The sequence below is a fragment of the Rhizophagus irregularis genome, chromosome 8, assembly GCF_026210795.1.
Source record: "Rhizophagus irregularis chromosome 8, complete sequence".
In the NCBI taxonomy this organism is placed as follows: Eukaryota; Fungi; Glomeromycota; class Glomeromycetes; order Glomerales; family Glomeraceae; genus Rhizophagus; species Rhizophagus irregularis.
Window position 1 is genome coordinate 1764882 of NC_089436.1, and position 23055 is coordinate 1787936.

Genomic DNA, 23055 nt, shown 5'->3' on the forward strand with positions numbered 1-23055 from the left:
ATAAATCCGTGCCCATTTCACTGTTTCTTATTCAAGTTCTCTCTCTCCCTTTTTTTTTTCTTATTTGAATATAAAAAAAATTAATTGAGATTATCCTTGGTTTTTTATTTGATTTTTAAGGATAATGTCTCAGCTTTTTTCAGGACTCTCACAGGATTTTTCACGGTTACTCAAAGATGCAGATGATTATAATGTTATCATTGAAGTTGGAGAAGGTTCAAATATGAAGAAATTTCATGCACATTCAGTTATACTTCGTGCACGCTCTCCATATTTTCATAGCGCCTTATCTAGTGAATGGTCACGGAAAGAGAATGGATGTATCGTTTTTAAACAACTTGGAGTGTTACCATCAATATTTAGAATTTTAATAAAGTAAATATCATCTTCCATTCAAAATTTTTTTTTTTTATTTAGTAGAGTTGAAAGAAACTTAAGTCTAAATTTTTAACCTCCTTTTCTTTTAGGTATATATACAGTGGAACGATAATATTAGATGAGCACCAAGGAAATGATCTTTTTGAAATATTAGCAGCAGCTGACCAATTTCTTCTTTATGAATTATTAGAATATTTGCAAGATTATATTATTCAAAATAGAACTGATTGGATAAAAAGAAATCTTGTAAAAATTTTACATTCTGCTGTGAAGCAAAAATCATATCAAAAACTTCAAAACTTTTGTAACAAATTAATTACAGAAAATGCTCGAATATTATTTGAAGCAAAAGATTTTAATTCTGTGAGTGAAAATGTTCTTGTTTCTGTACTTCAGCGAGATGATCTTGGTTTACAAGAAGTTGAAATATGGAATAAAGTTATTCAATGGGGTATTGCCAACACTTCAAACCTTAAAGGTAATGTTACTAGCTGGAATAAAGAAGATTTTATGTTTTTGGAAAGGACTATGCATAGAGTAATTCCGCTTTTGAGACTTTTTCAGATGAGCCCTGCTGATTATTGTCATAAGGTTAGACCATACAAGCAATTATTTCCAAAAAACTTACAAGAAGATCTTTTGTGTTACTACCTTGCCAATGATCAACCAAAGTCCGCTAATATTCTTCCTCCAAGAGTGTCACCTATCAAAATTGATTCAACTATTATTGGACCACAACATACAGCACTTATTGCAAGATGGTTAGATAATGAACCTACTATTAGACATGGAATTCAATATAATTTTACACTTCTCTTTCGAGCAAGTCGTGATGGTTATTCTATTAACGCGTTGAAACAACAATGTGCTTGCAAAGGACCAACAATTTTAGTTTTGAAACTCCGTGACTCTGGACAATTAATAGGAGGATATAATCCGATTGGATGGAAAAGTGTAAAATTTGGTCGAGGACGAGGTACAAAAGAAAGTTTTATTTTTACACTTGGGGATGGGACTTCACCTTATGATGCACGAATCTCTCGGATAGCTTATGATAATTGTGATACGGAAATTGACGATTTAATATGGATCGGCCCAAAGTTTGGCAAAGGTCCGGATCTATGGGTCCGGATGAATGCAGATCAAAGTGGAGAAGCACGAAAGGGTACTTATGAAAGCAGTATTTTGGAGACTGAGGGAAGATTTAGATGGATAGAGTGTGAAATATTTTCTTTAATGAAGAAATAATCTTTATAAAATACGTAAAAAATTTTTTTTTTGTATTTGTTGAGTGTTAGTGATACAAAATCATAGATTATAAATATACATATAGATCATCAAATGTAATGACCTTTTATGAATAGATTTTTTTTTAATATATATATAATTATATATGTGCCGTAAAAAAAAAAATTTTTTTCTTTATGTTGCTTATTTTTAATTTCTCATACTTACTAAAACAACTAAGCACATTTTGAAACGGTCACATTCTTTGAAATGCATAAATGCACATTATCACGCTCGAAAATAGCCTAAATTCTCAAATTGTTAATATTCCGTTTTTAATAAAATGCAAAATCGGCCAAGATTTCTCAAAGTGACAATAAAAAGGTTGGTTATCAAGCTCGTCCTTCCAAATTCAGCGAATTTCGCGTGTTAATGCATCATTATTTTATTACAAAATTTTTTTCTTGAAGACATTCTTATGAAATCAATATTCTGTATTTCTCTTTTTTTTTCTTTCTTTTTTTTTAAGAAAAAAAAATATATACAGTATTATTTTCATTTAGCCGATAACAAAAATTTTGCTGAACCTTTTTACTATACCAGAACCGAATAAGACGCATTTGACCTTCATAAACCTTAAATTAATAATTATGCTATCGTATGTAGTCTTGCACACGATTTAAGGAGGTATTGCCATCAAACCTTTTTATTAACTATACCCGGACCGGATAAGGCGCATTTGATCTTCATAAACTTTAAATTAGTAATTATGCTATAATTTGTAGGTCTAAATTATCAAAAGACTATTATTTCTCACGTATGGACTTCCATCGAATACTCATGAATATTAAATTACGTAGAATTATGACGTATCCCCAAGATTTTACGTAACTTCAAATAAAGCCATAAATGAGATGATTTTCATATATTTGTATCATGAAAATCTTTCTATCTTTTTTTTTTGAAAAACATTTTACCTTTTCGTACCCGGTCGCAAATTTTCGGACAAAGAATTTTCTGCGGTAAAACCTCAAAAAAATCCTAAGGCTTTAATAATTTTTTTTTTTTAACTTTTTTTCTAATATGTTTAATACTAAATATTGTAGATAATAACAACCATGTATCGAACAAAAGGCTATAATAATAATAATTATGGAGATCAACAGCTTTGGATAAAAGTTGATCTCAAGGAAATTCGGTTTTATCCAAGTAGAGATATCATTCGAAAATTCCAGTGTAGACAAATAGAATTATTATTTAAATATACAAATAATTGTATAGCAATTAATTTTATCGAGGGTCGGGAAGTTCATGAGATAAGGATTCCTCTCGAACAAATTACTAAATTTAGAGTTATTCAAAATAAACATATAGAATTTGAGTTTTGCAAGGATTTCAGAAGGGCTGTAAGTTATTTCAAATATTATCATTGCAGTCGTCTTTATTTAAATTCTTTATAAAGATGATTAATTTATTGGGTAATTTTTTTTTAAGTATTTTGTTCATCTTAAAAATAATCAAAATTCAAATACAGTTCATAAGACTCAAAAAGATCCAACGAGCGGTTGTATTAAAGATGCTACAAAGTTATCGTTTACACCTTGTGATAAAGTTCATCCTATGACGATTTTTATGTTTGAAATTGGAATCAAAAAGTGGGCGCCTCGTTTAATTGTAAGTATAACCATTTTTTTTTTAATTTTTGTAATAATTTTATTTTTAAATTTTATTTGGTACATGAAAAATTTTTTTTTTTAGGAAAGTGAGGATGACAAAGATGAAATACAAATTCATGAGGTGAATGATAATTAATTATACTCAATTATCATATATAATATATGTATCTATTGATTCTAATATTAACAAATTCATAAAGGATCTGATAATCGAAGACAACCCTTCACTAAACCCTTCTCTACATAGTATTACATCTGAGGTAAAGATTCTTTATATATAAAATAACTGGTTTGCAAGAATATTATTATACATTTTTTTTTATAAAATCCTTTTCATTTTTAGTACCTTATGACATGCAACTTCATGGATTTCACAAGCGACATTCGCTTGCCTGCTGAAATTACATTTTCGGATTTATTGAAAGAAATAAATAGAAAATTAGAATGTGATGTAAATACTTTTAAATATAAAATTAATGATGAAGAAATGATTATGGTTGAAAATGAGGGAGATTGGAATATTGCTAAAATGAATCTTAGGGAACAAAAGATTTCATGTTTCGATATCTATATAGTGGAGTAAGCTGCAAATATAACTGAGGTTTGTGTATAATTTAACCAAAAATTTTGTATATATATATATATATTATTTAAACATATTTATAATATATCTACAGTATATTCTTTTAAAGTGCATCATTCTTTCTAATACTTCTTTTGATTAAACCTAAATAATTGATATTAACGAGATATTAAATGATATAAAAATTATTAAATTATTAAAGTTTATTTCACTTATTTTATAGAATAACAATTGAAAAAGAACAGGCTGTCGTATTACTTGCGTAGATTGCTTGACATGAAACTTTATTAAAAAAAAAACTTGTGGTGTTTAAAAAGAATCAAAGCAAGAAATTTGAAGTTCAGCATTAAAATTAATGTAGTCCGTGTGACAGATGTGACAGATAATGTGTACATGTGATACTCATGTGATCGTGAATGAATATGAGGCGGAGTTTTTTTTTCACCCTTTCTTTTCTTATCTTTTATATATTCCCTTCCGCTTTCGCCTACGGGAGGCATTGCACTTATTTAGCGGATTTGTCTATGTTAGATTTCTATGTAAGAGTTGTCACTGTTGTAACTGTATTTACCTTAATGTATTCCCCCATTTATCTACTGTATATAAATAAAAAATAAATAAATAAAAAAGAACGCTCCCTCTTACCCGCTCCATTTCCGAATTCTAAGCCAGAATCTACAAAAAAGGAACGTTCTTATATAAAATCAACTATTCACAAAACCTTTCCCAACTAGAAACTCGACAAGATTCTTCACTACTTGTATAATAGTCATCATATAATGGGCACTAATAGTTAATATTAATGCTGTTGATGCCGTTACAAGTCACGCGTTTTTGTTTGTTAAAGTGCCGCTTGACGAAATGTGGCCTTGCTCTTGACAGATTTTCAACACAAAAGAGTGTCTAGTTGCAATGTGAAATTGTTGTGTCTCAACATATATAAAGTAGCTGAAAAAAGGATTCCGGGCGGGAGCTACCAAATATAATGTAAAAAATAGTATTCATAATTAGCAATTACTATTTTATTATTACCTTAAATTGATATTGGGAAAATAGAATCTATAGATACAATTTATTTAATAGATAAGATTATTTCTTGAAGTTTTCCAATATCTATTGTCTACATACACGAGGAAAAAATCCCCTTTGCAGCTCTGGAATATGAGGTTCTTCAATTAGTGACTTCAAAAAGATGGCTAAGCGCGTTTATGAATTGTTTCAAGCCCGACTGCCCGAGGATTAGCAAATCTATATGTAGTTGACCAGCTCAGATGGAAGAAAATGAATTTATTTTATTTATTTATTTTATTTCTAAAAGAGTAGTAGAACTAAGACTATTACAAATAAAAGTAGTTGGCATTTTCACGCGAAATAACTAATATGCGTGTATAGAACCCAGAACTTCATCCCCTACGGGACCTCTTCGGTAGAGATTTAGGGTGACCCAACTAGGGCCACCCTAAACCCATCCCGGACCACCTACATCAGTGGGTATTTTTTGGTATTTGGGGCCAACTGCAGCGTGTCGAGGGGAGGATGCACTTGCAGAGCTCCCACATGACCGCCTTAGCTATACATTGAGGCATGCCCACACTTTGGTGTAAGGATGAATTGGTTGACCACCTGGGAAGAAAATGAATTTTATAATTTATGGAAGCTTACTACCGATGGCATGACAATCACATGAACAAGAGACAGCAATATAATGCTATTCTATTAAATTAATATTTTCTTTATTAAATTTTACTTTTTTTTTTATTATTATTACTATAAATTATTTAATAATATAGGGAGTAAGTTATTTATTTATTTCTATTATTACTTATTATATAATATTTGTATTCTTATCTTTAGAAATGGAATTTGTAAAAAAAATTTATATTTTTGGTGTTCAATTACAGTAATATGTATTAATTTATTTTTTTATTCTATATTATTAATAGTCTAATTAAGATGTTTTCATTAATAAAAATATTATAATTCATATTGCAATATTTAATGCTATAGCATTTACTTTACATATATTTTTCATTTTGCAATATTTGTGGTATAAAAAAAATAATACCAAGTAAACTTTTTCTGATTATTTTCAGGGGTGCTGAACAATTTTAATTAGAGTGACTTCTTCATTTAAACTATAGTTTTCATGAAAATATATACTATGGTATTAAGCACCAGTAGTATGATTTAGTAAAATCAATTATTTAGAAAAAAAGTTTCAAAACTTCACTTTAAAACTTACCAATTTAAACCTAAAAATCAATATCAATACATAAAATTGAAATTCATTAAAAAAAGATACAAAAAAAAAATTTGAAGATTTTTACTTTTGAAGATAAGTCTGAAGCTATATATATTGCCATTTAGGACATAAAAAAAAAATAAACTGAACATTAGTTAGGCGATATAAAGTTAAAAAATTGGTTCTCATATCAAAATTTGCTTCAATTTAACCCGGCCGCACGGCCTTTTATTTTTTTTAGAATAAAATTTTTTTCATCCGATCATGTAATACAGAAGATTTCATATGTAACATTTATATTAATATAACAATTCAATAAAAAGTCAGACAGATTTTATATATCAAGTTAATTACAAGTTTATTTCTCATGTTTTATTGTAGTTTTTTAAAAATTTTTTTTTTTTATTGTTCGTTAAATGTTAGGCATTTACATAGCAGATAGTATTACGATATATCAGATATGCGTACAAATTTAATTTATCATGCGACATAGTTTAGAGCAATTTAATTGGTTAACAAAAAAAAAAAAATTTAAGATTCCCGCTCACAATCGTCGGCCGGGATATGAGAACCAATTTTTTAACTTTATGTCGCCTTATGTTCATTAAAATTAAAATATAAAAAAAAATATTTCAATTTTTATCTTCAAAATAAAAGTCCAGAGCCATACTTTAGCATCTAGAACTTAAAAATATGAAAAATAAATATTAGTGATGTTTATTAAATAATAATATAAAAAAATATAAAAAAAGAATTTTAAAGATAAAGATTTTACCTTTAAAATAAGAGTCTGAAGCCATTTTTTAACATTTAAAACCTAAAAAAAATTAAAAAAAATGAATATTAATACTGTTTGTTAATGATGTAAACAATATGTGTTTCTTTCTTAATTCTTAATTGCAATAATTGCAATATACAACTCCTTTTTTCTTTGCATTATTCTATTTTGCCGATTCTTGCCATTTGTATTATGAAGTAAATAATATGTGTCTCTTTTATTTATTTTTATACAATTCTTATCCCTTTACAATGACATTTTTTTTATATTACATCTCTTTTGCAATGATATCTTTTATACTACATTATGTCTTTTTTATACTTCCTTTATTTTTTCATTATTTTCTTTAAGTCTTCCAGTTCTCAACCTTAATATAAGTGATTCTAGTACTATAAACTTATATAAAGGTAAAGTATTTTCAAGTTGGGAGTTATGTGATTCATTTATAAATAAGTGGAATAAAAATAAAGGTTTTTGTATAATAAAAAATAAAGTAACTAAAGAGAAAGATTATATCAGAAGAAGGACCTACATTTGTAAATATAGGAATAAGTACACTTCAAATTCTAATAAAGACACCAATACCAAAAAGATATCATATTCATAGTGTTTAAATGCTTCTTATTCTAAAGAAAATAATTCAAATTTCTCAGTTTTTATTAACAAAATTGTGGATGAACATAATCATGAGTTGAATATAAAAGCTATTGCATTTAGAAAAGGTAAAAGATTTAGTGATGAAATGTTAAAGGATATACAATTCTTGACAAATCACTGTAAAATAAAAGCTACTATACAAAGAAGATATTTAGAAGCTAAATATTCTACTTATTCACTATATAGCAGAGACTTATATGTAGCAATTCAAAAGTTTCATCTTACAATAAAATCACTTTCAAATGATACAACCAAGATGTCAAATTGACTTAATCAACAAAAAGAGATAGATTCAAAATAAGTAGTGGGATAAGATGATGATAACACATTAACATATTTAGTATAGATAATACCAGCTCAAGTAGAAAGCTGGATTCTTTATAGTAATTGCATTATTAATGATGTTACTTATAAAATAAATAGATATGAAATGGCATTATCATTTTTTGTAGATAATATGAAAAACATTATTTTCGCAGGACCCCAGACATCACATATATAACTTATAACTGATCTGCATAAATTTAGCACTTTTTGCTTCTGCTAAAATAGACCTAATTTGCTAAAAATCAAATTATCACATTTTAAATCTATACTAATTTACTAAAACTCAAAATATGAGTTATAGTAAAATTTAAATAATATAGGTTTAAATATGCTTAATAAAATATAATTTCAGTTTATTAAAATTATTTGTAAATTGGTAAATTTAATTGTCAATTTACCAAAATTAACAATCTTTTTTTTTTATTATCAATAAAAAAATAAATAATTAATAACAACTGACTTTTTGCCAAAAAAGACCTTTTTTTTATTCTCAGTTTTTTACAATTATTTTAGCATCCAGTGATCTGATTCATGCAGTTTTTTTTATTTTGTAGAGCTCGATGAGGGCTACAAAACAAAAAAAAGTTCATATAAATTGGACTGCTAGATGCCGAGATAATCGCAAAAAATGTGATTTTTTTTTTGAAATTTAGGCCAATTTGCTAAAAAGTTACTCTCTGAGTTGTATATGTAATGTCTGGGGTCCTATATAAATTAAACTGTCAATTTTTATAATTTATAATTAAAAATATGTAGATTATAGATAAAATAATAATTAATAAAAATAATAAATTAAATATAAATAATTATTAAAAAATAAAATGTTGCGAAACTAATTGGACAGTTTTTGGCCTGCATTATGCTTAATTTTGGCCGGAATTATACTTAATTTTGGCCAAAATATAACCCGGACCCCGAAACTAATATTTTTAAAAATATTATCTATAAAAGTTAAAAAAAAGGATAAGTCAAATTTAAAAAAAAGTACCAATTTGCTCAAATATAAAATATGACTTTGTAAAATCAACACAATTTGCTAAAATTCATAATTATGACTATTAATTAATTTTCAATCAATTTGCTCTATCTAAAATTATGAGTTTAACCTAGAGCTCGGACTCGAGTTAGGATGAGTCAACTCGAGTAAAACGAGTCAAGAATTTTTTTGACTCGAAGAGTACTCGAGTCCAGGACTCGAGTCAGGACTTGAGTTAACTCAAGTTAATTTGAGCCAAAGTTAAAGTGCAGGCCAAAAAACTTATCCATAATTTTACCCAGACTGTTATAGTTATAGTGCTGGCAGGAATTACAAATAGGGTTCAGCTAGCACTATCAACCACGTGATCCTGGTTGACTCGAGTCAAGAAATTTCCAACTCAAGTGCAAGTTCAACTCGAGTCAACTCAAGTTACATGAGTGCGAGTCTAAGCTTTAGTTTAACCTAATTTTGATTGAATTTGCTAAAACTCAAATGTGAGTTATATATGTGATATCTGGAGTCCTATTTTTGCGTAGGATTTACTTATAAATGAAAGTAAGGAATTCTATTTTTGGTTATTCAGTTAGATCCTTGAGGTTACAGGTATCTAACCAACTGTAATATTGACAGATTCAGATCCAACAGTTAATACTACAGTAAAAGAAATATTCACTAATACTTATCCACTTATCCAATTCATTATGCATTTCATATTACCCAAAATCTTCATAAGAACCTCTGAAAACCTCTTGAAGACCAATATGAAAAGTTTATCTAAGACTTTTATTATCATAGAAATAGTTTTGTTCATATAACATTTTCAAATCATTTTGCAAAGTTGATTGAAGAATACCCACAAAGTAAAAAATATCTAGAAGGTTTATATAAATCAAGAGACTATTGAGCATATTCGTATACAAGTTTCAAGTTTACTGGGGGTATGATTGCTTATTTACAGGTTGAATTTATCAATTCCTATATCAAAAGAATGCTGTTTAACTCAGATGTTTCTTTTTATAGACTTATAAATGAAATTTATAAGTTGTTTAATGAGCAGGATAAAAAAACAGATGCCAATATTAGAAACTTGCAATTTCATCGGTAAAAAATCAAGAACAGGTGAATTTTTTATTTAAAAGGGTAGATAAAAGCTGTCAAAGATTTCTTAAGTTATTCCAAAATTACAAAGAGATGAAATTAACCAACATATGGGCTGATTTGTCTACCTTTAATTAAAATATTAATTTTATTACATTTTTATTATACAAAATACTATATAATATACAGTAAATTGGAAATGAGTATTAAAAAATTTTTATTTAATGTTATTATACTATAATTTGGTAAATATTTCTTTTAAATTAATATAATTCTTAGCACTTACTATATATGTTAAAAATTTGTATCTCAACTTAAAACGTAAATATCTTCAGATCCAGTGATCCAATTGGCAAGCTCTTTTTTCGTTCATATAGACCAGATCAAAGGCTTTTCAAAGAGTCTAAATTTATAAAAAATGGATCAGTGGATCCCAAGATATTTGCATTTAAGCATGTTAAAAAGTTCATACCTCAACTTTAAACGTAAATATCTCCGGATCTAATGATTCAATCGGCATGCTCTTTTTTCGCCTATAAAGCTCAGAACAAGGGCTTTCCAACGAGCCTAAAATTATAGAAAACGGATCAGTGAATCTTGATATATTTGCGTTTAAAGATGGTAATACAAACTCTGATATAAAATAATTATTTTTATTGTTTGAAAATATTTATTATGATACCATCTTTTATATGATATTTTTATTATACTTTTATAAACATTTATAGCTACTAAGGCTATATAAATTTTTATTTTACTTTATATTTATTAAAATATACTTACTTTTTAATAATATATGTTAAAAATTCCATATATATGAGAAATGGGTTTTTTATTAGTGAAATGGGTTTTTTCACAGCTCTTTTACATTTAATAATTTAAGTTTCGCAAATGTAAATTTTTGTTCAACTTATTATTTAGTCAAGTGATCATCAATCAGATGATTTTTTGGTATTACAAAACAATTTTGAGTAACAAAAATTGTGAAAATCAATCAATAACTCTTTTTAATGTAGAGTAGACAAATCAGCCCATATGATCAGTCTATTATGTTGCAAATTTAGTTGAACAATGGGAGTCAACAATTGATGAATCTTATGAAGAAGATGGAGAATATGATGATAATCTTTAAGCTACTATAGACTAGTTGATAAAAGTTGGTGGTTGGAATAATATCAAAGAAACATGGAAGATAAAGGTTAGTAATTCATTAAAATCCAAACATTATATCATTCTTTTAAAAAATAAAGCACACTTATATTTATATTTTATAATTATCTGAAAAGAAATAGTTTGTAGACATTATTTTTAAGTTATGTTGAATACTTAAGAAGCCAAATTTTATATTAGGCTTATTTCATCTAGATAGTATCAAGAAAATAAAGATGCATCAAATAAACCATTTATTGTTACTGATAAGTTCAATAACCCATCTGCAACTATAAAAAGTGATATTATTAACAATTATTTATATGCCATTGATAAAGAAAAGTAAAACTTTCTTGAACAGCAAATGAACATTCTTGACAAAAAAATAATATATGGTAATCTTCATGAAACATACAAGAAAGCATTACAAAAAGCTTTACAAAAGAAATTCTGATCATTACAACTAATTGAAATTCTTGAAAATTTTACTATTAATGAAAATAATAGTAAAGATGAAGTTGAATCAAATAATGAATCTGAAAAAGAATTAGATGATATAGGTGATAAAAGTAATGAAGAGGTGTTTCAATTACAAAATCCAAAAATTAGGCGAGATAAAGGAAGGCCAGCTAGTACAAGAAAGTATAAAGCATCACATGAAAAAGAAGGGAATAGTAAAACAAAGTAACAATAGCGTTGTAAAAAATGTGAGCAATTGGAACATTATTAAAAGAATTGCAATGCATAGGTTAAATTTAATAATTAGTTTAGATAATTGATATGTACATTGATTGATTATTTTAGTAAATAAAGTAGTAAGTACAGTTGACCCCCTATATAATCACCCCTTATATAATCACATCATATAAAATTTCCCTTTATAAGCACACCATATTTTGGCCCAATGTACTAATAAATATATTAGAAAAACCTCTTCTATAGTCACAACATATGACTTTTTTTATAATCACATCCTTTTTTTCAGTTCTGAGAGGTGTGACTATAAAGGAGGTTGATTGTATTGATTTTGGTTTTACTGCTTTTACGGTTTATTTTTTCACGATTTTGTAATTTTAATTGTAGATGACACCAGAATTTTGAATAGTAAAAGCATCAAAAAGTTAATGGTATACGTGTTTTAAACATATTTTTATTTCATATTTATAATCATCAATGTCACCAAAAATCCGAATCACTATATCATTAAAAAAAAAAGTTTTTCCAGTGCAGGAATCAAACTGGCATTTCAGAGTAAAAAAAACTACAATTATTCAGTGTTTTACCAATTGAACTAATTGGATATATTTTTTAACGTTAAGATTACTTATCTTTGTTTTATTGAAGAATTGGGTATTTTTATTATTATCGCATGGTAACGTTAAGATTATTTTTATTATATATAAGTTATGTGATCAATATGATCACATGATAAGTGGCGATGCATCGCCATGGCAATAAATTAACTCTATTATTTTTATTAATTTGATATTATTCTTTTAAAATTACTTTATTTTTTTTTAATTAGCCCAAAAAAAAATTTTTAATTTTTTTAATTTTTTATTTAATTTGAATTTTTTATATTTTTTTTATTTTTATACCCTTTAATTTCAAAGTTTTGTTATTTCTAAATATTGCTTTATTTAATTTGAATTTTTTATATTTTTTTATTTTTATACCCTTTAATTTCAAAGTTTTGTTATTTTTAAATATTGCTTTATTTAATTTGAATTTTTTATATTTTTTTTATTTTTATACCCTTTAATTTCAAAGTTTTGTTATTTCTAAATATTGCTTTATTTAATTTGAATTTTTTATATTTTTTTATTTTTATACCCTTTAATTTCAAAGTTTTGTTATTTTTAAATATTGCTTTATTTAATTTGAATTTTTTATATTTTTTTTTATTTTTATACCCTTTAATTTCAAAGTTTTGTTATTTCTAAATATTGCTTTATTTAATTTGAATTTTTTATATTTTTTTATTTTTATACCCTTTAATTTCAAAGTTTTGTTATTTCCAAATATTGCTTTATTTAATTTGAATTTTTTATATTTTTTTTTATTTTTATACCCTTTAATTTCAAAGTCTAAATATTGCTTTATATTAAAATTACAGAAAAACATGTCATTATCAAATTAGATTTAATTTTATTTAATTTTTTAAAGTAAAAAATAATATTTTTAATTTCAAAAGTTTGGCCCCTTATACCTTATACCCCGCGTATGTTTATAACAATTGCGTTCATATTATATTATCTGTTGAATTATATATATATATATATATATATATTTTCAGTAAAACTTGTTAAACCTTGCGCTTTAGTGATTCAGATTTTCAAATTGGTAAAAAAAAAAAGCAATCAAAACGTCTGTCTACAAGACCATTTGAATGTATAATAAACGCGAAAGCAAAAACAAGAATTTCAATGAATTATATTGAAAAAATTTTACCTTTTAAAAATGCCGTGTATTTATTTCATAACATTTCGTCTCGTTTATGCGATAACTATCTAAAGTCAAGGTACAAATGTACAAATTTCCTTATCTGATACTTTTTTTTTTTTTTTTATAAGACGAAAATCAGGGAAAGTCGATCAACCCTTTCGAAATAAACTTTATAAACAAATTTTTTTTTTAAAAAAAAAACATATTTGATACTGTAAGTAAAAAAAAAACAATATTATATACAGTAGTAGGATTAAAATTTTTTTTATTAATTATATTTTCATATATTTCAGTAAAAACTTAATTTAAATTAATTATGTTATTAAAAAGAAAAGAATTATCCCGGCTAACTAAAAATTCTCATAAACTAACGAAAAAAATAATTTATTGAGTATATCGGTAATATATACGTAATGAAAAAGTAACGAAAAAAAATGAATGATAAAATTTTACATTGTAACGAATGAGTATTTACTAATGGCGTGTGTGTATGGTTAATAAATATTATAAACAAGAAAAAAAAAATTCTATTGTATGTGCAAGAAAGAAAAATGTATGTGAATAAATTCTTAAATTATTTCGTTCGTAAAAAAAAAAAAAATGCCAATTTTTTTTGCCAATTCTAAGTTTATACAAATGTGAAAATAAACATAGGTAATCATATTAAATCTATATATACATAAAATAAAGTTTTAACAAAATTATGCCAATTCCTGTATTGTCATTTCTCATATTCTTTTAGCATATTTCATATTCCTCAAAACTTCTAAAACTACCGATATCCATCATTGTAACGTTATTTGATTCAAATTGATCATAATCGGTATCGTATATTGAAGTATCAATATCGGTAGGTGAAGTTACTCTTATTTTTTCTAATAAATTAATCGATGATTCGTCGTTTTGATTATCAAAATATAATGCGTTAATTTCTTTTTCTTTTTCCGAAAATGAAGATGATGAAGACGAAGATGAAGAAGAAAATGGAGATGACATTCTCGATCTTGAACGTGAAGAAGTCGGAGTAGTTGTGGGGATGTTATTGAAAAAATTAAAAGTGGTTTCAATCGGTGTGGTTGAACTGCTATAATTAAAAGATATACGGCTATTATCATCATCATATATTAAAGACGATTCATTTTCTTCTAAAATAACACAATCATTGTTATTTTCGGAAGTAAATGAATTGACATTGCTATCATTTATGTCCGTGAAAACATACCTTTGCGATTGCTGTAAGGTAGGAGAGATAGGTGATGAACTTGGTGAGGTGGTAAAAATTTCTTGAGTGATGGGTTTAAGTGACTGATTTGAACGAGAATGCGATGATAAAGAATGTGATTTAAAGGTATTTAGATTCATAGAAGATGTGGAACTAGGGAGTGATTGTGTTCGTTGAGGTTGTAAATAACTTGCTGAAGAAGAAACTATTGAAGGAGTTTGATTGGCTGATGATGTAGGTGTAATGTGATCGTATGAAGAATTATCACTAAATATGTCCCAAATTTGTCCACTTGAAGTATTCATCTGAGATTGTTGCATTTGCGCAGCAAATGGATCCGTGAATAATGATTCGGCAGATGTAATATTTACGGGAACGAATTGTTGATTCCCTCCATTATCTCCTTGAATATAAGGACTTGATTGTTGAATTTGATTTGAAGAAGGTTCATTTCTCTTTTGTGGTACAATTGATTGAACTGAATTGGTTGATTTCATGTTATTTACACTTTCAATCGAGCAAGGTTCAGAAGTTATTTTAATCTGAGGAAGTGAGGAAGAATTTCCTAAACCAAGATTACTTAAACCAAAAGAACTTAAGGTTAAATCCAACCCATCAGGATTAACGATTTCTCCACTTGGTGTGATACCAAAAATTTCTTCATGACTAAATTTATCTTGATATTTTATCAAAGTACTTTCAAGTAAAGAAGTTGTTTTTTGTACCAATTCTTTCATTATATTATTTTGTCTATAGAATTGACAAATTTTGACGGTTTTAATTACATTTTTATATGAATTAATCGCTAAACCTCTTTGTGGAGATGTTATATTTATCGAATGAACTTTTGCTGCTTTGCAAAGACAATAAAACATTGCTGGGAAAGATACGCAAGAATGAACATCCAATGCTTCGACTAATAAAATAAAATATAAAATTTTATATTTAGTATAATTTTTATTTTACACGTATAAAAAAAAAAAGTAAAAGTTAAAAAAAATTGATGATTTACCTCCGATATTAGTTATTTTATTCGCCGCAGTATTACAAATATTCATACTCTTTATAAAAGTTCTACTAGTTCTAAAATTTCGATCTCCTCTTCTTAATTTATCATACTCGGCAACGTATGGATAATGCAATAATAAATATAAAGTTTGATGAAGCATATGTAAAGATGCGACATGACCAGGTAAATTATGTGGGGAAGGAATATTTTGTGATGAAGGAGCATAATTTAAATATGGAGGTAATTCTCTAGACCATTCAGATAATAAAGATTCAAAAATATCTATAGTAGCGTGATGATTCCATGAAGCTTGTAATCCAGCACAAGAAACTGTTTGTAGATGTTCCAAAATTTGTCCGGTAAGTTTCGCAATACGAATATAACTAATAAAAATATTTATTTGTTGTTTATAATTAGAACTATTAGAATAAGAAGTAGAACTTGAGCTACCCTCATTATTTTGAAAATTTATATCATCTTGATCAATTTCATCTGGAGAAGGAAGATCAATATCACACATTTTATCATTAATAACTAATGGATCCCCAGTGTTAAGTGAATTTAATCTATCAAGAATGAAACAGCCCCACCAAACTAGTTTTTTAGTTTGACGATCTTTTGCACCTTGATATGCTGCGCCATTTTTACGATTTAATTCAATAGTTTGAGCCATTTTAATCGCAATGGAAGAATATGTTTGGGAACGATATGAAGAAGGTTTGCCTTGATCAACCATATAAAGTAATATTAACGCTTGAATTGTTGATAATCTAGGAACGTCAATAAAATAATCCAACAATCCTGAAAAAAAAAAAAATTTTTATTTTAGATAAATTGTAATTTTTGATTGTGACCATTATTATTATTATTATTTTAACTTACTTCTCGCTCGGTCATAAAAAAATTGAGAACTATATTCGCTATTCTGTTTTACAGTGGGTGGAAACATTGCACCAACAGCCATAATAACTTGGAGTAATAATTTTGAAGGTTGATTTTCATCATTCACATTTTTCAACAAGCGATAGAAATTTCCATGATTAATAATAGGAAGATATGGATGTACATATTTAAAATATCTTTCGAATAATGATGATGATATATCTTCAGGAATTGGCTTTAAATTAACAGGTAAATTTGGCAATGGAGGGTCGACATAATCGGATAATGCGTTATCCGAATTTTGATTATCAAGCATTAGGTAAGATAATGTATTACTTTGTAAAGTATTTGATGCATTTGGATGAATCAAATTATTTAAAAGAATTTCATCATCATCATTAGTTAATTCATCAGAGTAACCAGGATAATTTTGTGACATATCAGAAAATTCTAAATGAATAGTAATTATAAAGATATTATAAAATATTAAAACATTGTTTTTTTTTTAAAAAAAATAAAATATTAATTTATGAAGAAATATAATAATTCACGTTTTATGTCTTTTGAAAGATTGGAAATATCAGGAATGGTATCTTTATTTACGAGGTTAACCAAAAGAGATTCAATTGTATGTAGTCTATCTTCAATTAAAGCAACGAATCCTTTAGGAGGACCCCTAGGTCGTTTCGCAGATGCATCACTGAATGTGCATTGATAATCTAAAAGAAATAAGATACAAAAATTAAAAATCCATTGTATATTTATTATTTATATATTGAATAATTTTTTACTTACTTCCACGTTGGCAATTTGCGCAAGGTGATTCACCATCACATTTGACCTTTCGCCTACGACAAGTATCACATGCCGTCGTTATTTTTACTCTTTTATTTTCTTGAGAGTCACAGTTTGAGTCGTCAACAATCATATCGTCTAATATGATCAAACTCATATTCTTTAATAGAATTTTCTGGAATTTACTTTTGAATTATAATTGGAAGAAATTTGATTTAATAAAGAAGAAAGAAATTTGGGTTAAACGAATGAGAATAAAAGGAAAATATTTACTTGTGAGATGAATTACGTAATTAGGAATGGATTATTAAGTAAAAGGTTTTTCTTATGTAAGATATAAATTGTGTTTTTGAATGTTAATAATGAGAGGAAATGATCAAATATATCAATTCCTAAGAAAAAATATATATTTAAATTTTTTTTTTTATATTTATATAAAGTATCTCTGTAATTGAAAATTACTGGTCACAAGATACTTTCATTATTATTTATAAAATGATTCTATTTAAATTTATATTTAAATTGTTAAGAAGAGAGAGGGAGAGTACTATTTACTAAACTTTTTAACAGTTGAATTTATTATTCCCCGATCTCCTAATAATCATTTTTTTGGGACTGTGTTTCTAACAGCCCTTTATATATGTTTTTATAAATATATATTATTCTGTGATCGACAGTATACTTAATATGTATATATACAGTAAACAATATAAAAAAAAAATTTTTATAATAAGGCTAATAAATAAATAAATAAATAATCGATATCCGATATAAAAAATTTTTTTTTTCATTTAAAGGACAAGATATTATAAATCTTTTTATGAAACGAGATCCCTTTAATATAATAACAAATATTTATAATAATTAATTAAAATGTATTAAAAAAATATATATATATATCAAATACAGGTACTTTGACTTTCACTCAGTTGTATTTTCTTTAATTTAGAAAAAAGAGAAAAAGTTTCGTAATGAATATTTATTAATGAATATTTATTAATAAAAAGTTTGAATCTTTTTATACTTGAAAATCTTTTCCTGTGAAATGGTTCTTTTTTTTTTCAATTTGTGTTCTGTATAACTTTTTGTGAGAAAACGCGGGTACCTTAGTAAACTATATCAAGTTAGATATTAGAGTTTATATTATTATTATAATAAGTATAATAAGTATTTCTATGATACATATACTTATGATACTGACGTATATAATATTCTGTAATAGTTTATATTGATATTTGTTTTGTTTTTTTTTGCATTTATTTGTTTTATTTACTCATTTTCTTTTTAAAATAAACTGTAACTTAAGAAGTAGGATTCGAACTTAAAATGGATGAATTTGTTACGCGACCATTCAAATTTTGGCGCATGGCGTAAATAAACCCGATTGATGACAGGTCCTTTGAGAATTATATAATTTATATGATTGCGTTAACATGAGTTATCAATATATTAATATGGTAATATTATTATTATTTAAAATTTTTAAAATTTTAAATTACAATTGAAATTTATTTATATTTGTAAGATCTTTCGGATAAAGCTTATTAAAATATTAGTAATGAAAGGTTTTTTAAATATTTTAATATATTTAATATATGCTTTCTCCGATTTTTTTCAAAAAAAAAAAGTCTATCTTTACGGATTTGATTCTAATTCGATCCCGAATATATTTAGTAACATAAATAGCTAAAATAAGTAATATCGTAACATCTCGTGATATCGTGCCTTATTTATTGTTTTATTGTTTCCCGTTGATCTTTAATTTTAAGATTTCGGATACGAGGGAAAGATGGAAGAGTCCATAAAAAATATATAAGAATATAAGAATATAAATATATTTCATATAATTTAAGAAACCTTTATGGAAACTCCGAAAAATCTAACCAACATCTTCTATCTATCTATCTATCTATCTATCTATCTATTAATAAGCTAATATCTTTTATATTATTATATTATTAAAAAATGAATATTCATATTAAATTTAATCTTGAACGTTTGTATCACGGTAATAAAATGGTATGATCATTTATTTATGAAACAAAAAAAAAAAAATTTTAAATAAATATTAAAATTCAAAAAGGTTTTGTAAAAAAAGTTTAGATTTTAGTTTCGGAAAAATTAATGACTTGATTATATAAATGCCACATGGCATGTGGCCAATTAGATTTCACTCAAAGATGTATGTATTTCATTAGAATTTTGGAATTTGGAATTTTGAAACTTACATATAACACGAAAGAACACGAAAAGATAATAATAATTATTTATGAACGAGTAAAATGAATAATTATAAACGATTCGTACTCTGTAACATATATTTTCGCGTTCTCGGAATTTCTAGATTAAAAATTGGCTAAATTTAGTTATCGATTTATAGGTAACTCAGCTACCCGAGCATAATAATCTTTTTAGTTAAAAATTTAATATTAATTAAAGTTATTAATATTTTATAAATGCAAGAATTTGAAATTGAGTTAATTAAAAAAATTGTTATATTATTGTGTTAAGGAGTAAATTAATTTGTACGATAGAAATGTTGGAAATGTCACCTAAATGATTTTATTATCACTATATCAATAAGTCGTGTAATTTGTAGATCTTTTTTTTCTTTGTTTAAAATCTGAATTTTTAATTCACGTGTCATACCTTATTACAGCCCACCTTATCTTTTTAAAACCAATAAAATTTGCAGCTTTCTATCACACGATGTAACACGACAGGTATGTCATTTTACGGTCTCTCCCGCCATAAATTATGTAGTGATTGTCCAGATTAAAATCATTGTTTTCTTTGTCTACAAAATATTATTTACTAATCCTTTGACAAACGAATTTCCTTTAAGAATTACTCCCTCCCTTTTAGGTAGTTTAATTGAGCGGGGCCATTTGTTGTGTAACATTTTTTAACGCCCACGCGATAATTTTGCGCCATTATTAAATTAAATTTATTATTTATCGTATGACATTAAGATGCAAACTATCCCTGATCATCAAAAATTTTATTTTGCTTTAACTTTTTTTGATTGATTCATTACGCCATTTTATCCCTCAAATTCTTTCGTAAACACAAAAATTCCCCCTACCCAATAAATTAAATTAAATCTTTTAAAAAGGAAAATTACGACAGCACGCGACAACACGATTTTAAATTCTAATGTTTTCATTTGTTCGTACAACTTTACTTAGGTTAAAAAAGGGAATCACATGCCGTTATAATGAACCTTTTTCAAATGAGGCTTATCGATTTTCACCACGAGACCAAACATCTTAATCCATTCTTTGGCGTTATGATGACACAAAATAGAATATCTCTACATTTCTCAGAATACTCTAATCAACAACGGTCATAATATTTCCCGCGCCCGGGCCTACACTATGTTTGACATAAAAGATGTCAAATTTTTATGGTTTTTTTTTTTCTTTTCTTTCTTTCTTTCTTTTTGCGCAGTAGATTATCATCACAAGTTATTTAATAAAATCATGCGAGATTTTCATTAATCACGACATTTTCGTTGTAAAGAAAGAGAAGAAGGCACGAGTGATATTCCAGCAAAAAAGTTTTTCTTAATAATCATCATTTCCCCATATTTTTTATTGACGTTCCCTCCTTAAATTGTAAAATATGCATGATTACATATATGATTAACATTTATATTTATGTAATTACAAATTCGTTGGCTGAAAATAAATTTTAGCCTCACGAGGTTTTCCTAATATAGATGGTTCATTTAATTAATTGGTTAACTACTTTATTACAAATGAATAAAAATTATAAACTTTGGCGTAATGTTTTTGTTACATATCCACGTTTGTGTGATCCGAAACAGTCCGAGGAAATTTCGACTCAGTCAATAGTACATTCTATCACGTGACTTCACCTGGAAACATCCGTTATTACCGTTATTATGTGTTCCTACTTTTGTGTATTACGGAAAAATAAATAGATTTCTTTTATTATTCGGAGTTATTCAATCAATTCCGTTGACTTATTAAAATTTATCATTATTTTCTCGGTTCAAAAGGATAATAAATATTGGTATTCATATATTCAATGGAACTGAAAATGGCAATAAACCGTAAAAAACAATAAATTTACCTATTTAAAATAGTTATATTCTCAAGGATATACTGTATATACGATTTTTAATACTTGAAATTATTATTTGTCATCCAATTTATCTAGTGCTTTTATTTTGCTTTTTTATTTATTTATTGAATATATAATGAATATTTTATTTAAAAAATTACCTTCTATATGATTATTATTTAAATTCTTTTCTTTCCTAATCATACTAACTTTTATTAATTTACCAAAAATTTTTGCTTTTTGATTTCAATATATATATTTCTTTTTTAATATTTTTAATTTTACCGTTGCTAAACTTAACCGTGATTACAATCACCATCCCGGTTGTTTCACCACCTTTTTTAATTTTCATTAGAGATTATGATTATAAGGTCATTTGTCACGTGATTTATATTATTTACGATTTGTAAGACGAAGTGAAACAATTATTTATATCAATATAGCATTCATTAATAAATTTTATTTCATTAATTATTATGATATTATTACAATGAAATTTTTACAAAAATATACATTATCTGTTATCATTAGATAATGACTTAATTTCCCATATTATCATTATTGCTATCTATGAATAAGATTGACTTTAACTGCAGGCTGCAGGCGGCAGGCCACACTTGTTTCTGCATTTCGTTTACTAATTCGATTTATATTCATTATATTCACAAGTTCTTTTATTTCCACTTGTATTTTTCATTCTTTAAGTGAATACTTTATATTTATTTTCAGTATTTGGTTTATAATTATCTGAATAAATTAATTATCATCTAAAAAGTAATATAATCAATCTCCTTGATATTTAGCATAACCTTTTAATAATACATATTTATCAAAAAAATCTATTAACTTTCTTTTATAAATTAAATTCTTTACTAATTTGTAATATTTGTTCTTTATTAACTTTTATATAATATTTAAAATTAGTGATTTTCATTTTCTAAACTATTTTTATAATTATAATCAGAATAATTATAAAGAAAATCTGAAAAAAAATATATGTGTATAAATAAAGCTTTGGCATATTAATTTTATAAAATTCAGATAAAATTTGAAATAAATTCTGATAAAAATTTGGAATAAATTCAGATAAAATTCAAATAATATAATAATTATATATATATATATATATATATACAATAATAAAATAGAATAAAAATAATATTTATTTTTCTTACATAAAATAGTATTGCTGCCCAAAACTTATTTTGAACACTTCATCAGCCTTTGCTTTTTCTTAAACATATCTAAGTTTAGTACAAAGTTAGCAATTTTCAAATAATTAGCTTCTAAAATCAAACAATGTAAAAGTGTTACCCATATGACCATATCACATGCATTTTAATATTGCAATAAGTTTTAGCAGATACTTAAAATTACTTGGCTAATATTTTGCAAAATTAATTTGAATTATATTTTTTTACCCTGCAGATTGATAGATCAAAAAGAAATTGAAGTATTAAGTAATTATTAATTAATCTTTTGAAATTTAGTAATAAAAAATAGGATGATCAATTAATAT

At 25.8% G+C, this 23055-nt stretch overlaps 2 protein-coding genes across 2 annotated transcripts, besides 2 other annotated features; one reads left to right on the forward strand and one right to left on the reverse strand.

Annotated features, from left to right (window-relative positions):
- Positions 1 to 223: 223 nt before the first annotated feature.
- Positions 224 to 1979, forward strand: OCT59_028291 (uncharacterized protein; the record flags this gene model as incomplete). Its single annotated transcript, XM_025328434.2, has 2 exons — positions 224 to 375; positions 468 to 1979. 2 exons carry the CDS (start codon positions 224 to 226, stop codon positions 1624 to 1626), a joined length of 1311 nt encoding a protein of 436 aa, XP_025166688.2. The 3' UTR covers positions 1627 to 1979.
- A 276-nt stretch (positions 1980 to 2255) lies between these two features.
- Positions 2256 to 2263: a sequence feature (Short protein (OCT59_028292, UZO08024.1) was converted to a misc_feature.).
- Positions 2264 to 4087: 1824 nt separating this feature from the next.
- Positions 4088 to 4130: a sequence feature (Short protein (OCT59_028292, UZO08024.1) was converted to a misc_feature.).
- Positions 4131 to 14277: 10147 nt separating this feature from the next.
- On the reverse strand, positions 14278 to 17604 carry OCT59_028293 (uncharacterized protein; the record flags this gene model as incomplete). Its single annotated transcript, XM_066147192.1, has 6 exons — positions 14278 to 14623; positions 14762 to 15677; positions 15774 to 16571; positions 16653 to 17102; positions 17204 to 17371; positions 17448 to 17604. The coding sequence occupies 6 exons, from the start codon at positions 17602 to 17604 to the stop codon at positions 14278 to 14280; spliced, it is 2835 nt and encodes a 944-aa protein (XP_065993927.1).
- Positions 17605 to 23055: the final 5451 nt, after the last annotated feature.